Below are 16,257 nucleotides of genomic sequence, written 5' to 3'. Positions count from 1 at the left end.
AGGCAGTGTGCACCAGTGCACCCTGGACACCTTTCTTGGTGCTCGCCAAGGTGCCCCACGCCTCCCACTTTTTTCAGTCAACACATTTCTTTTTCTGTTAATGCTGAAAGGAGTTGTCTAATGTGCTGGGGCTCAGACTTCACCTCTGCCTTGTACTCTGTTGTTTGGGTGGGTTACTTGTTCTTCATCACGGCTCCCATGGCAGCCATCTTGTGATGGTGCACAGGACAGTTTCTCAAATTGCCAGTTGTGCCCACAGCCCCAAAAGGTTGCCTACCCCAGGATTATGTTGTTCTGTTAATCTTTGTGCAGTGCCTAAAGAACTTTAGGGGCCTTTAATTGATTAAGTAGTCATTGATGTGAGATTTCAGCAGGTGGTTTCCTGGCCTACAGTTCACTCCCTTAGCCACTTAGCTTTTGAACCTCAGGTCTGTATGCCAAATCCAGCCTGTTTGTGGTCCCAGTCCAGCCCTCCGCAATTGACCCCACCTCCTTTCACCTGACCACCAATTGTTTGCCAATTTCTTTGCTTTTGCACAGTTCAATTCCCCTACCCCCCCCCCCATTCTAAAAGGTTGAAATGGCTCCCCTAAGGCTTACTGGTGGCCCTGGCACAAACTCTCCTGCCAGCTCTGCCCCCTTGCTGCCGCTGCATCACACTCGCTACCCCATCCCTTGCTGCCTGTCCTCTGGGTCTCGTTTAATTTCCTCAACCAGTGAGCCAAAGGGCAGGCAAGCAGGCTCTCCGGAGAGTACCGATGATCTTCTGGGACTCTCCTCCTACAATGCCTGTCTCTGAGGAAGGACCCCCTCGGAGCAGGCATTTTGGCCTGGCCAGCTCTCTGAAGTTCCGTGCCTGCTTCTGCTTCTTCTAGACAGCGAGGCTCTCCAGAGAACCTGCCCACCCTCTAGTTTGCACTGAGAAGATGGTCACTGGCTGCATTCAGACAACACTTTTGTCAATGGTGGGTGGAGCAGTCAACTCACAGTTGCGTTTTTGGCGAGTACTCCCCACGCGACATGGTGCCACGACCCCCATGGAGCGGTTGAGGCTCACGTGGAGTGAATTACCTCTTTCAGCCTGAGGGCCAAATTCCATTTCAGAGCTCTCGAGGGCCGCATTCCAGTGGTGGGCGGGGCTGAAGGCAAAAGGGGCGGAGCCAAAACTCCCAGCATATTTTAGCTCAAAGCTCTTCCCACCAGTCATTAAGTCTTAGGAGAGGCATTTCAACCTCTCCTAAGGAAACTGTCCAAAACCCAGGAAACCGCCAAACAAGAGGTGGTTGGGGAAAGGGGGTCAGGTAATATAGGGAACCCTGGAAGCCCAGATTGGGACTCCAGGAAGGGTGGATCTGGCCCCCGGGGGTTGAGGTTTTGCACCCCTTGGTCTTTATGGATTAGTTCCTAGGGAGAATCTTTGCATTAAGAGTTGAGGTGGGTTGTATTAATGCATGTTTTTTGCTCATTGTGGATTGTCTCTTTCTGTCCGTCCGTCCCCGTCTCTCCCAAAGCCACAGTATTGGGACTTTCTTGCCACCCACACACCCCAGCACTGTGCCTGGTGCCCTGGGCAGCAGTGGAGGGCGAGGGGGCGTACAAAGACCCCTTTATGGGCCAGGAGGATCTCTTTGAACAAAGCTCCCAATTCATTCTTTAGGGAGGGAATCTGCACTTGGGGCGGAGAGAGGACCCGTCTCTGACTACTGGCGGGCGGAGGGGCTGCTCTCGATGGCCAAGAGTGTGTGTTAAAAGCGAGCTGAGCAAGCAACTGCTTGAACTAGGGACTCCACACCCCCGCCCCTCCTGTACCCATTTCACTCAAGTGCCTCCCTCCCTCTCTCTCTCTCTCACTTGCAGCTTGGCGCCAACATTTTGATCTTCCTCTGTACCAACATCATTGGCATCTGCACCCACTACCCCGCAGAGGTATCGCAGCGCCAGGCCTTCCAAGAGACCCGTGGCTACATTCAGGCACGGCTGCACCTGCAACGTGAAAATCGTCAGCAGGTGGGGAGGCAACATGGAGCCACGATTGGGCTGCAGCACTGGGGTGGGGGGTGGGAGTCATAGTTGGGAGGTCAGTACCAGGATGGCTTTCCTCTTTAGGGAGAAGAGGGTGCCAGAAGCATGGGAGGTTGCCAGTAGGGCCCAGGCATCCTTTTTGGGGAGTGGGGGCAGTCCAAACTTGTAACTCAGTCCCCTCCCATGCACAGGCCACAGTCCTGTCTCATGCATATACCATGATGAAAAAACTCTTTTAATTCCCAAATTACATTTTTTGCATTTCTAAAATTGCACCATCGGCCACATTGGGGATTTTCTATCATGTCCCATCCCAACCTACCTCTTTTTGTTGCTGTTTTTGTTTAATATAACATCCAGCCTGAAAAACAGTCCTACAAAGCTTGGCTGACTGATTTGTAACTTTTTGGCTGGTGCTTAATAAAGGAATTATCTGTCAATGTTTTCTTTTGATATTCTAATGGACAGATGTGGCTGCAAAACATATATAAGTAGACCTTTGTCATTGTGAAATCATGAATAATCTCCCCAAAATCCATTTCTCTTGCAAGTCCACACATGTTGGATAAAATATCTAGGTGGCTTTTGCTTCTTTTCGTTCCCTTTGTTTAAGCTCCTCACATTTCTGGCTGCTTAATTTGCATCTATAGCCAGAAGTGGCAACGTGGGGTGTGTGCTTGAGTAGGTGGGTGTGAAATGTATGAAAATACATTTTCATGTATTTGGGTCCTGTAAATCAGCAGCATTGGCTCCCACTGTCCCTGGGATCAGTGTCCCTGATTATTATGGTGCTTTTGTACAATAAACTTTTCTAAAGCATCCTGAGACTTCTCTTCCTTTTTGTGTTCATCTTGGATGCTCACCCACCTTGCCCCTTAGTTCTTGAGAGAGCAAGTCATATAGGGAAGCACAAATTCCTCTAGCTCTCAGACTATTAATTTAATTACACAAGCACACTCTGACTGATTTTCATGATCAAATCAAGCCACCGTGGCTTAAATGGCCTGTTGTTGAGTTATTGGAGGGCTCTTTCCCCCTCAACAAGCCATGTCGCCCAGATTTGAACAACATGACAAGCATTACCAACAATTACCAGGGTGGGTAATTAGGCTAATGGCACCTGGCATACGCCACTGATTTAAACAAGTCATGGTGGCTTGTTTAAGTCATGGTGGTTTTTTGATGGTGCAAACCATGTCCTTCTCTGTTCTACAGTAGAGCCTGGGCCAGTCACTCACTGTTCAGAACGTGGCTTGTTCTGCCCTAAGACTTCTGAATTGTCCCTGCAAATCTTACAAGATCTGGACAATAGGTAGATTGATACAGGGAAATAACTTTCCATAAATTATCCTCAAGCGGGATCTATAATCTAGACTCCCTTTTCTCCCCCCCCCCCCCACATATGGGTAATGGGATTGCATACTAGGCTAGCCTCCCCCTGCCCAAGATCTCCTGCTCCTAGTAAAATGTAGCCCCCTTCTCTCACCCCCACCTGTGCCTGGTCTGCTTGCCAGTGTTGGGTGGCTGTGAGTGGGGAACGTGTGGCATAGTGAGCTTAGTTGTCTGATGGTTGTTTTGCAAAGGAAGGATGAGAGAATGTTGGTTATGAGGCTGGAAACTGGTGTTGGGCCTTGGTCTTCCGTGTTTTGTGGCAAAATTCTGGCTTTGGGCAAACCTGTAATGGGCCTTTTCTCTCTGGGTGGAGGGCAGGAGCGGCTCCTGCTGTCAGTGTTGCCCCAGCACGTTGCCATGGAGATGAAGGAGGACATCAACACGAAGAAGGAGGACATGATGTTCCACAAGATCTACATCCAGAAACATGACAATGTCAGGTACCAAGGCCTTTGAGCTGTATGTGTCCATGCCTGGGAGTGGCAGTGAACCAAAGAACGTTCTGCTATAAACAGGAGGAATTTAAACTGTAGAACACTTTTTATTTTGGCACGTGAGAGCAGATGGGGGAGAAGATGTTGACTGAGGTCATGGTGGCCTTGTTTGCGCTGAGTAAGGATGGGACCTAGAGGCTGCTGGTGGGTTGAAGGTCCCTGTATTCACTTCCTTTCTTTTCTCTCCTCACCCCAACAGCATTCTGTTTGCTGACATTGAGGGGTTCACTAGCCTGGCATCCCAGTGCACGGCGCAGGAACTGGTCATGACACTGAATGAACTTTTTGCCCGTTTCGACAAGCTGGCTGCGGTAAGCGAGGAAGGGAGCCCTGAGTGGGATGTACTGAGCCGATTAGGCCAGGGGAAGAAATGGCTTTCACTTCACATGGTCCTCAGGAGGGAAGGTTGGGAAAGAAGCGTAGCACAGTGTGTCTTTCCCAAAGACCAAGAATGCCACCCCATCTCCTGTGTTGAGTCTGTGTCAAGTAATCCCATTTGATTACCTAGCTTTGCCAAACTATTACACATCTTCCCAGGAGTCAGCATCCTGGGTTCCACATAACAACATGGTTTGCATCACACAACAACCCACCGTGGGTTAATTTACACACAGGGGCTGTGATAGCATGCTGAACGCCATTTTTGCAAGGAGTATGTGGGCGCCCTGCTTGTCATGCAGACTTAGGCAGCAGCAGTTCTTTGAGGGTTAGAGAACTTTACGTAACCCATGTCTTCGTTTAGGATTGTTTGAGGGTTTGCCTGACCCTCAAACAAACCCTGCAGCCTGGGTTCACATGACAAGACACAAGCTGGGTTCCTGCCGGCACCGTGCAAACAGGCACTCTGCATGCCAGTACTACAGTGCTATAAACACATTTGAGATACAGGAAGGGAGTGGATGATGGTAGATGGAAGCAAACAACCCAGAGGTTAAGAAAACAAACTGCAGTTTATTTAATCGTCTGCTGGAGAAACCCTGGGTAAGACAACAAAGTATGGGTTAACCTGCTGCCTTGGCTTTAGTATATGGGGGTGTTCAGATGTTCAACAGGGGGAACAACACAGCATTGGTTATTTCCCTGCCCTTGCGCATGCCGGTTGCGTAATTAGGATTACCCTAATTATCTGCATCACATCACAGGTTGCTGTGTTATCTAAACCTGGTGAGTGGAACCACCGGGGTGACGTTTCACTCATCCTACAATCCCTACTGTAAACCATTGGTTGTAAGGTGGGTGAAAAGCTATCACTGCTGCTGATTGTCCGAACCTGGTCTTTATCTCTTTCCAACCTCCTTAGTTCCCTGCACAGGACCTAGTCTTGATGCTGGGTAATTATGTTCATCTACAAGCTTTTTTCAGGCTCCAGAGCTCTGTAGGGTGGCAGTCTTCCCCTGCCTTGTTTTTTTTTTTTAAAGGCTGTTTGAATTATTGGGAACAAGTGATGATGAAAATTCCCCTGCATTTTTAAGAAGACGAATATCACTGTGCCATAAACGTCAATATATTTACCTACCTTCCCGACCTCCCAGGGCTATTTCACATGTTATTCAGCAGTTGGGGTAGCTGTAAGTCCACCTGGGTTACTCGAGGTTTCCTACAGCAAGCCATAAAGTGAGAATGAGAGGAATGTGTCCTTAAATGCCCATGGCCTTTTAATAAAGCCTTTAATGGTTAAATTCACCTGGCTTGCTCATTGTTTTAACTGTTTTAATTGTTGTTACTGCTTTTAAATTATATATTAGTTTTAACTTGATTAATGGTTTAATTTGTTTTTAGCTATGTATATTTATTGTTTTATGTTGTATGATTTTATCTGTACGCCGCCCTGAGATCCTAGTGATATAGGGCGGGATACAGTTGTTTTAAATAAATAAATATGCACATTGGAGATGCATGGCCCGACCAGGATTCCCCAATGCAAGTATGCTCATGTTTAAGGAGGCACACCTGTCGTCGTTTGCACTTTGTGTAGGCTGCAGGAAATGCCAGTGTACAATTGCTTCCTAAAGTGTGAACCAGCCCTCATCAATGTACAACCCTGGTGCCGCCTCCTTCCCTTGGTTTGTGGGGCCACACTAGATCCCTTCATGGTGTGTGCCACAGCAGCCTGTGTTTTAAAAGTTTATTTATTTACAATGTTTATGTAATGCTCCACATCTAGACAGATTCCAGAGTGCTGAACAATAAAAGATACAAAGATAAGATAAAAGAATAAAGCTCCATGTTAAAAAAAGCTAAAAAAAAAATCAACACAATTCAATAAACAACATGGCTAGTCAGCCAAGGAAGGCTTCCTGGAATAAAGATGTTTCAGGAGGTGACAGAAACAACACAGTGTTGGTGCCTGCCTAACCTCCAGAGGCAGGGAGTTCCATAGAAAAGGGGCCACCACACTGAAGCCTCTTCTCTTGCTCTATAGAAGTCCCGTTGTTGGTTAGCAGTCTTTGGTGGGAGGGTTAATTTGTAGCGGGCAGAGAGTATGGAACGGAGGTGAGAAGTGCTGGGGTTCAATCCGGCTTGGTGGCGTTTCTGAATTTCCCTCCTCCTTTTGCAGGAGAATCATTGCCTGCGTATCAAGATCCTTGGCGATTGCTACTACTGTGTCTCGGGGCTGCCGGAACCACGGGCAGATCATGCCCATTGCTGCGTGGAGATGGGTGTGGACATGATTGAGGCCATTTCGTGAGTGTGAGAGGGGAAGTGGCTTGGCTCGCAATATGTGTAACCTGCTGTTTGTGACTAGTTTCTAGAGGGCTAGCTGTGTTAGTTTGCTGACACAAAACCAGCAAAGGGGCTGGTGGTATTTTAAAGGCTAACAAATGTATTATGGCACAAGCTTCCATGGACTAGAGTGCACTTCAGCAGATGCATGGACTGTTACCCTCTGTTGGCAAGTGTACATATACACATAGAGCTATGGGGGGAAATAATGTTAACAGTAGGATCAAATGATAATGAAACGCAAAAACTGCAGTCTGTGATGCATTGGATTAAGTTTCCGGTCAGAACAGCAGTAATAGGGGATAATATTGTTGCAGCATTGTTGCCTATTACTGCTCTTGTGACTGGTAACAGATTGACCCCACTCTTTACAATATTTCCCTGCATAGCCCCATATATATATATATATATATATATATATGTGCACCTGCCAACTGAGCATGACATTCCATGCATCTGATGGTGGACTCTACCTAGCCCACGAAAGCCTCTGCCGGGACAAATTTATTAGTCTTTAAGGTGCTCTAAAGCTCTTTGTTGTGTTTGCTGTTTTTGAATGCATCACGCAGTGGAACAGTACAGACATCATGGTAAACCATGTTTTATCGTGACAAGAATGATCTTTAGCGAATCTAGGACTCGAGCAGCTGCAAAGAGGAAAGAGGAAGCTTTCGCTTCCATTTTTGATCAAGTGCAGTTTGTTGTTTCATCCAGCAAATTGTGGCTAATCTTAACTATGGTTTGTTTGGAGCAAGCCAGTTCTGTAACCCATGGTCTGAAGCTGGTTTGCTCCAAACAAACTATAGTTAAGCTTAACCACAGTTTGTTAGGTTTGGGCAAAAGGTCAACGCTGTGGCTAATCAAAACTGGAAGCAAAAGTTTTCTGTTTCCTTACAGTTGGAGTGGGTGGGGGGAATGTGCAGGCATGAGGCTTGCTTTGTCTTCTTCTTAATATGATAAAAGATAAACCATGGTTTAGCGTGATATCTGAACCAGCTCACAGTGCAGAAGATACACTGACTGTGACTGGTTTTGTACATACATCTTTGACTTCTGTACATAGAATTAACTCACAAAATACTGTGGCAATATCTCAGGTGTGTTACGTGAACCATACAGAGGTCCAGAAACCATCTGAATGTCTCTTTGCTGCAAGTACAGAAACTACCTTTCACAACGCAGAAAATCAAACTTTTCTCAATAATAATAATAATAATAATATATTTATTTCTTACCAAACAACAGCAAATACAAAAATACTATAAAATACATAAAACCGATTAAAAACATATAAAACTAATAAGCAACATTAATTTATATGGATTGCCGAATGCTTGCATAACTTGCGCTACGACCTACAACAGCAGATCCTGGAGTCATAACAGCAGCTGATTTGAGATAGCCCTGGTGATGCTATGTGCACTCTACACAGTAGGAAAATCTAAATTCTGTGCCAAGAAATGCACCTGTAATTTTGTCCCCATACCTTTTTATTGTTGCTTTGGCTGGTGGTGGAGCAAGGGAGGGAGCTGCCTTGCCTTTGCCTCCTGACCGCTGGAAGTTCTGCTGAACACCTCTCTTCCCCCTCCTCCCGCAATTTCATCAAGCATTGCCAAGGTTATCTTTACAGCCACATGGTCTAGAAACTTCCTCTTTCCCAAAACATGGAAGTCAAAGTCCTCCTTGTGTGCCAGTTCTGTCTTCGGTGTCTAGTTCTGCGCTTGCACAGTGTAATTGCAGGAGGCAGAGCAGCACTGTTGTTCATGTAAATTTAGCTATGATGTCCTTTTTATAACATAGTAGTGTAATAGTAGAGAGAAAGGAGAAATGAATCCAATGGGATATTGGTGGGCAGTCATGAAGCTGGCACTCCTTCTAGAGATCAAGATTGGATCTAGTTGCTATCTCCAGTATTCGAGGCAGTAAGCCTGTGTGCACCAGTTGCTGTGGAACATGGGTGGGAGGGTGCTGTTGCACCATGTCCTGCTTTGTTGGTCCTTGGCTGATGGCTGGTTGGCCACTGTGTGAACAGAGTGCTGGACTAGATGGACCCTTGGTCTGATCCAGCATCAGGGCTCTTCTTACGTTCTTAGTTGCTTTGTCTGAGGCAGTAGACCCGAAAGTTGTAAGCCCAAAAGCATTTTCGAGTTATAGATGTACATGAGACATACCAGCAACTCTATCAGAATGGTCCTAGCATCTGAATGCATCACTGTGAGTGTATTCTGCACATCACAATACCTAATTTTGGAGTTGGCTATCAAAAATCAAGGTTAAGGTCCCTGTGAGCTTGGCAAAAAAAGTAGTAAAAAAAACCCACTTGAAATGTTTGCTGAAGAATCGGAAACTAACAAGGGCATCTGGCAGGGTTTCCAGGAGAAGCATCCTCTGCCCATGTTGCTCCTCTCCTCTAACCAATGTGTCACCTTACTTCCTTGACATCTGCCATCCTTCTCCTTCCCAAAATATATATCCTATGTTCTTTGGGTATCCAAATACTGGAATAACGAATGTGTAATAATAATAATAATAATAATAATAATAATAATAATAATAATAATAATTTCCCGCCTCTCCCTCTGAATCGAGGTGGGGAACAACATTAAATACAATATAATACATAAAACTAGTTAAAAGAGCATATAAAACCAGTACAGTATTAAAATAACAATCACAACATATTAAAATTCTTAGGTTTAAAATACATCCGGGTAGGCCTGCTGGAAGAGACTAGTCTTTATGGCTGTCTTAAACTTGGAGAGAATGTTAAATTGATGAATCTCCTTGAGCAGGCCATTCCACAGTCTGGGGGCGGCAGAAGAAAAGGTCCTCTGGGTAACAGTTGTCAGCCTAATAATAATAATAATAATAATAATAATAATAATAATAATAATAATAATAATAATATTTCTAACCCGCCTCTCCATCCTGATTGAGGCGGGAAACAACAACAAGTATAAAATACATAAAATATTAAAGCACAGTATACATTGTTAAAACTTACTAAAAACATACTAAAAGCATACTAAAATTCCACTGGATAGGCCTGCCTAGTTAAGTAAAGTCATGTAAAAGTTACAGTGGTGGCCACCAGCTTTAAAAGGGGATCATACAGATTCCATGGTAGATAAGGCTATCAGTGGCTACTAGTCATGATGGCTATACAGGATAACTCTCGATGCCAGTTGCTGTGAAACATGAGCGAGAGGGTGCTATTGCACTCATGTCCTGCTTATGGGATTCTCATTGGGGCATCTGGTTGGTCACCATGGGAACAGAATACTGGATTAGATAGGCCTTTGGGCCAATCCAGCAGGGTTGCTCTTATGTTCTTAAACTGACATGACTTGCTTCATGATGAGCACACTTCTGATGAGACAGAGTACATGTGTGCCTGTATTACAAAAGAATCTTTATGAGTATCCACTGAGAGTAGAGGCCGCCCCGGATTTTCTGCCGCTGTTACGTGCGTTCACCTTTTGTTGTTATCAACCCTAGAAAACTTCTCAGTAGAGGCCCAAGCATCAGGAGATGAGTTCTGGTCCTCAGATATGTTGCGCTGATTCCCAGACTCTCTGCTGCAGCTGGGTCTCATCTCTTGGGGCTTAGCCGTTTTCCTAGCCAAGCTGCTCGCTCCAGTCCCAGCTTCCTTCTCATTTTGTTTCCACTTCCAAGGGCCATAATTATTGGATGCCAAATGCCTTTCAATACTCACTGAGGTCATAGAGGAGGAAGAGAAGAGAGCTGGTTTTTCCATATGGACCTGCAACTCTATGCAGACTCCATCCAGAGGTCTCGTAAATTTCCCAAGGTTTTCCTTGAAACTTTTCTTGGAGTATTAGCTTCTGCAGAACCAGTTGGATAGCTTTTCGGATGGTGAAGAATTTCCACCACCATCATCATCATCAAATAACAACAACAACAACAACAACAATAATGTTATTAATAACAACCACTACCAGCTATAGAAATTAAAGAACTATGGCAACACAAAAAAGTTAGTTATTCCATTAGTCACATCAGTCACCAGCATCGCATCAATTTTTTTTACAGAAAACCTTTAGAAACAGGGCCTACCAAAATACGACAGCAACATCCAGAAAGCAGTCATACTTACATGCTCAGTAGTCAGGAAATTCCTGAATCAGTAAAAGACAGCATGACTTGGCAAAGCCCATCATATCTGTCTAGAAAAACCACCACGAGTGAGAAAAAAGAGTCAATAATAAAAAATTGGGTGAGTAAATATAATAATATAATACAATATAGGATAAGTAAAATAATCTCTCTTCCAAAAGCAAACTCACTGTTGTGTAAACATCCCAAAATAGAGGTGTGCAATGGCTTGGGAAAATAATAGTTGTATTTCTGTGGTTAGCTATAACCACATGTTAAATGCAACATATAGTACTGCGTCTCATCATGGTAGTTCACACACACATACACACACAGCCATAGGAGCTGTAGATATACAGAACCAGGGAGAATAATTGAAGGAATACAAGGTTGTACTTATGATGAATTTATATATTGATCTTCCTATATCAACCTCAATGTTCTATATTCACTGCATCTGCCCACAGTTGGCAAGTTCTAAACCTCTGTGTGTATGTCCCGAACCCCATACCATAGAGTAAGCTCCTCAGGGTAGTGACCAATCCTTTTGCATTCTCTAATGTGCCACACACGTTGATGGAGCTATATTAATAATAATATGGGGCTCTTCTCTGGCAGCATGGCCCCTGCACAAACTGCCTTTGTATCCCTTGCTAGCAACGAGTGAGGAAACGTGGGTAAAACGAGAGAGATACTTTGATGTTCATTCCATCCTCCTGCTTCCAGGCTGGTGCGTGAGGTGACTGGGGTGAATGTGAACATGCGCGTCGGGATCCACAGCGGGCGCGTTCACTGCGGCGTGCTGGGGCTGCGCAAGTGGCAGTTCGATGTCTGGTCAAACGATGTCACCTTGGCCAACCACATGGAGGCTGGTGGCAAAGCTGGGTGAGTTGTGTCCTCGTAGGGCTGAGTAAAGCAAGGGGAAGGTTTAAGGGGCCGGGGAAGGGGTGCTTTGGTGAGTGGTAGATTCACATAGAGCGGGTGGGTGGGTGAACATTTCCCTCCCTTCCCCAAGGTCTACATTCCCTTGAGGGAAATCTGTTGGTGGTGGGCAGGTCCATAGCCACCCCTCCAGCGTGTCTCTCTCAGCCACGCTTCCACTCCTCCTTCCATTCCATTCCATTCTTCTCATTCTCCCCTCTCCCTTCTCCTCAACCTGGCCGTAATGAGGCTTATGAATAAAACAACTCTTCCGTTGGCACCAGATTGCTGCGTGGGGGACAGGACCGAGGAGGGGAGGCCGCAGAGGTCTTTAGGTCTGCAGGTTCCCCACCCCCTAATGGAGGAAATAGTGGGGCCAGAGGAGTTGGTAGCGGCTCAGATACGTGAAAGGAGCTTTTTGGTTGTGTTTGTTCATGTGGTGACTGCCTGGTCACTTTAGACACAGGGTTATTTCCGCTGTATGCAGAGCAGGAGTGCGGGGACAACTTCCTGAGCTTTCGGTTGACATTATAGTGATATCTCCGGCCACCTGTATTGCTGAAAATGGTGGGTCTAGCCTCTCTGCTGGAGGAAGTGGCATCTAGCCCTTTTGGCAGTGGTGCTGGGGCCATGTGGTTCAACCCTGGGCAAAGTGAGTGTCCAAGAAAACAGCTTTTCTGTGTACTTGTGGAGGAGTCTTCAGATGTATCTCCTGCTGATGTCGTTGTGGGTATTGTCCAGGGCCCAAATCATCTCCATCTGGAACAGTATCTTCCATTCCAATGCAGGCTGATAAATGCTAAATGGTATTGGCGTGGGTGCCTCCAGGGGTGGTATGGGGAGCAGTGGGCTCCACGAGACGATGGGGCTGAGTGACTCAAGTTCTGTGACAGGCGGATCCACATTACACGGGCTACGCTGCAGTACCTGAACGAGGACTACGAAGTAGAGCCTGGGCATGGTGGCGAGCGCAATGCCTACCTTAAAGAACACAACATCGAGACCTTCTTCATTGTGGGCTGCAGCCAGAAACGAGTGAGTCCCGGGGGAGAGTGTGGCAAGAATTTGTTCTAGTGTGGTGGGTGGGTGAGTTAGAACTGGGGTGGGCCAGAAGTAGATCTCCAGGTGTTTGGGACTTCCATTCCCAGAAGCCCCTGCTAGCATGGTGAGTGGTCAGGAATTCTGGGAGTTGAAGTCCAAAATCTGGAGATCTACTTCCTGCCCATCCCAGGCTTAGGGAACATGGATGTCCATCTGCAGAGTGCTGGTTGCATCCTGTGGGTATGATTCACAAGAAGAGTGATGGTTCTGTTGTCTAATGGTGGAGCAGCAGAGGCTGCAACTCCCGCAGGCCAGGATCTACGCCTTATTCTGGGGGAGGCTGTTTAAAAGGATTCTTTCCCCATGGCTCTCCTTTCTTCATCTGCTCCTCCATGTCCTGTGCTTCTCTCCAACAGAAAGAGGAGAAGGCCATCTTAGCCAAGCTGCAGCGGGCCCAAGCCAATTCCACTGAGGGGCTGGTGCCTCGCTGGGTGCCCGAGCGCTCGTTCCCCCGGACCAAGGACTCCAAGGCCTTCCGACAGATGGTGAGTGCCAGCCAGGGGCAGAGAAGGCTTGCTTGGTCAAGGAGATGGGGTTGGGAGCAAATTATCATTGGGTTCTGCTTTTGGGGGGTTCATGTCACACATCTGCTTGGTGTTACCTGTTGGGTAACATTCTATGTATGCATGTATTTAATTTGTTACAGTCATATCCTACCTTTCCTCTAAAGAGCCCAAGTTAATACACATGATCCTCCTCTTCCTCTCAATTTTACCCTTAAGCCAGCCTGCGAGGCAGGTTAGGCTGAAAGGCAGTGATTGGCCCAAAGTCAGCCAATGAGCTTCATGGCCAAGTGGGGACTAGAACCTGGGTCTTCTGAGTCCCAATGCAGCACTCTAACAACTACACATAATTTTTTTGGCTCTGTGGGCAGCATGCGATGCTGACTCAGGGCTTGTGAGTACATGAAAACATAAGTATGCATGGACACGTACATATATGTACTTGTGCACTCTGCCACCCAACCCAGCAATCCTGGTACAGTGGGGAAAGAGTGATCTGTATGAGGGCAGCCTTCTCTCTACCTCTCTTTCCTCAGTGCTTCTACCAGCAAGTAAAGAGCAAATCTGTATTAGCATTGCTGTGGGGAAGGGTGGACAAGGCTAACGAACAAATAGTGAAATAGTGGGAGGGCTGCCTTTAAGGCCTTGGGGGGTTGCAGGTTGTGCATCCCTGCTCTGTACTATACATCAGCCTTCAGCTGTGTTGTTCTCCTGACTCTTGCACATCTGGAAGGCACCAGGTTGGAGAAGGCTGGTATACGTTTTCCAGTATTTGTTCTTCGAATAAGGGACAGAAGAAGCCCTGCAAAGGCCTGTTCTCATGGCTGCTCCAACTCCTAGTGACCCGTGCCAAACGCCTTGTCTATGTTGCCCTTTGGCCCATGGTAAGCTGGGCACACGCAGCATATGCAGTATCTGGTTCCTGCACCCACTCATGAGCAGGACAAATGCTGCTGCCTTGTACAGTGTCGAATCATTCATCCATCTTGCCAGATTAACTGGTGTAGGGTCTTGGATAGGAGTCTTTCCAAATCCCACCAGCTGAGATCCTTTAAGTGGAAAGGGTAGAGATTGACTATGGGACCCTATTCATCAAAATCGTGGCTCTGCCACTGGGCTACTTGAACCTTGGCTCTTGAATGCCAGCTCAAATGGGGAAATCGTGCAATGTTCTCAAAAGTTATCAGGCTCACGCTTTGGGCCATTAGGAGAACAGAGTTCCACAGCTGTGGGGCAGTCACCAAGAATACCCCTCAGTAGGCCCTATGGATGGCTTGATCTTGAAGCTTGTGATAGAACAAAAGGAAAAAAAACTGGCGCAAAGGAGAGAATGTCTCACAAGGCCTGTAGGCCCCAAGTCGTTAAGGGTGTCTATAGGTAATAGTGATTCCTTGAATTGTGGCCAGAAGACGATAAGTCGAACCACGTGCTAAAGGAGTTGGCCTTGAATGAGGGAGGGGGTGGGGGCAATTGTTTGAAGGCTGTAGGCCATAACTGTAAAATTACAATACAGTGTACGATTACCAGCAATAAAACAGCACACATAACACGCCGGTGTTACAGTTTATCTAATTTGCAGCAAATCACATCCGTGAGAGCCAGACTGTTCTTGATCATAGCAGCTGAGAAAGTAAATAACGTCACCACCCTTTTTGCAATCCACATAACCTTGCCACTCAAAAGCAGAATTGTTCTTTTTCCTGTTGTAGGACGGGCCAATTAGAGACTTTCAGTTGAATCTGCTCATGTAATTCTTCTAATATCAAATAGATGGCATGAAAATATATATCGTGGAACATCTTCTGTTAGCCCAACCGTACGTGAACCTGCCTGCACTGTGAAGGAGGCTTTTCTCCAGTTCCCCCCGTCCCAAATTTACAATACAGTGAGCCTCTGTTCAGACAATACTCTAAGCCACAATGGTTAAGCAGTTTGAGCTAAACATTATGACTTAGCATGTTGTGTGAACCTAACCATTCCTAGCCATGGTGGATACATAACCATGGTTTAAACATGCCCACTAACTGTTTACTGCAAAACGGTTAGCAGCCTAACCTTGACTTAGCATATTGTTTCAACCGGCCCAGTGGGAGCAGAGTTATATGGGCTAGGGCCTTCTCAACAGTGGCAACCAGCTTTGGAGCTAGTTAGAAGAGGGGGAGGCAACACAGTGTTCATGGCACCATTGTGCCCCCAGACACCTTTCTTGGTGCCTAACAAGGTGCCCTACACCGCCCACTTTTTTCATTTAACACATTTTCTTTCCGGCAGCTGTGATTGCAGTTAGTGCTGAAAACTGTGGGTTCAAATGATTTGTTTAAGGTGTTGGGGCTCAGACCCCACCTCTGCCTTGTATCCAGTCTTTTGGGCAGGTTACTTCTCGTTTGACATGCCTCCAATGGCAGCCATTTTGTGGTGGTGCCCAGGACACGTTCTCAAATTGCCAGCTATGCCCATGGCCCCAAAAGGTTGCCGATCTCTGAGTTAGAAGGAATTTGCTTTGGGGAGTAGGGCGATCATTTTGATGGGCAAGAGCTGTAGGGCTGTCACTCATTTTTAAAACGTGTGACAGTCCTCCTTGGATTGTACAGCTACAGAATGCAGGAGGAGAGTTCTTATTTTTCTTTTACATTCAAATACACAATTCTTCTTTGTAGGAAGTTAGCATGCCAGAGGAAAATGTTCTTGCTTAGCGTACCTTTTAGCATACTAATATTCCTTCTGGTTTAGGATGTAGTTGGGGAGGACGAGTGTTCAAATTACAATTCCCCCGTATTGCTCTTAGTTTGGGCATGTTGCTAGCAGCGATTCAGACTTGGGGAATCTTGCCAGGGGCAGTCTCAATGAAGTTAGGTTCAAATTAGACACACACCTGCCAAGGTGGTGAGCTTGTTAGCAAGTGAAAAGCCTGTGGCTCTCATGCCTGGATTACCGTGGGCAATTTTGTTTGGGTGTGGAGCATTGGAGTTGCTTCTCTGCATATA

General features: G+C 46.3%; 1 protein-coding gene across 2 annotated transcripts in view; it reads left to right on the top strand.

Annotated features, from left to right (window-relative positions):
• The window catches only part of ADCY6 (adenylate cyclase 6), a 58,652-nt gene that overhangs the window by 14,410 nt on the left and 27,985 nt on the right, over window positions 1-16,257 (top strand). For both annotated transcript variants that reach the window (XM_063119781.1, XM_063119782.1), the window contains exons 4-10: window positions 1,858-2,007; window positions 3,733-3,854; window positions 4,108-4,219; window positions 6,466-6,593; window positions 11,475-11,633; window positions 12,563-12,704; window positions 13,127-13,255. In XM_063119781.1, the coding sequence (XP_062975851.1) occupies window positions 1,858-2,007; window positions 3,733-3,854; window positions 4,108-4,219; window positions 6,466-6,593; window positions 11,475-11,633; window positions 12,563-12,704; window positions 13,127-13,255 (942 nt within the window). The remainder of the gene's footprint in view (window positions 1-1,857; window positions 2,008-3,732; window positions 3,855-4,107; window positions 4,220-6,465; window positions 6,594-11,474; window positions 11,634-12,562; window positions 12,705-13,126; window positions 13,256-16,257) is intronic.

This window comes from Elgaria multicarinata, chromosome 3 (genome assembly GCF_023053635.1).
Source record: "Elgaria multicarinata webbii isolate HBS135686 ecotype San Diego chromosome 3, rElgMul1.1.pri, whole genome shotgun sequence".
NCBI classification, from domain to species: Eukaryota; Metazoa; Chordata; class Lepidosauria; order Squamata; family Anguidae; genus Elgaria; species Elgaria multicarinata.
Note: the sequence above shows the minus strand (reverse complement) of the source record. Positions and strands in the feature narration are given on the sequence as shown.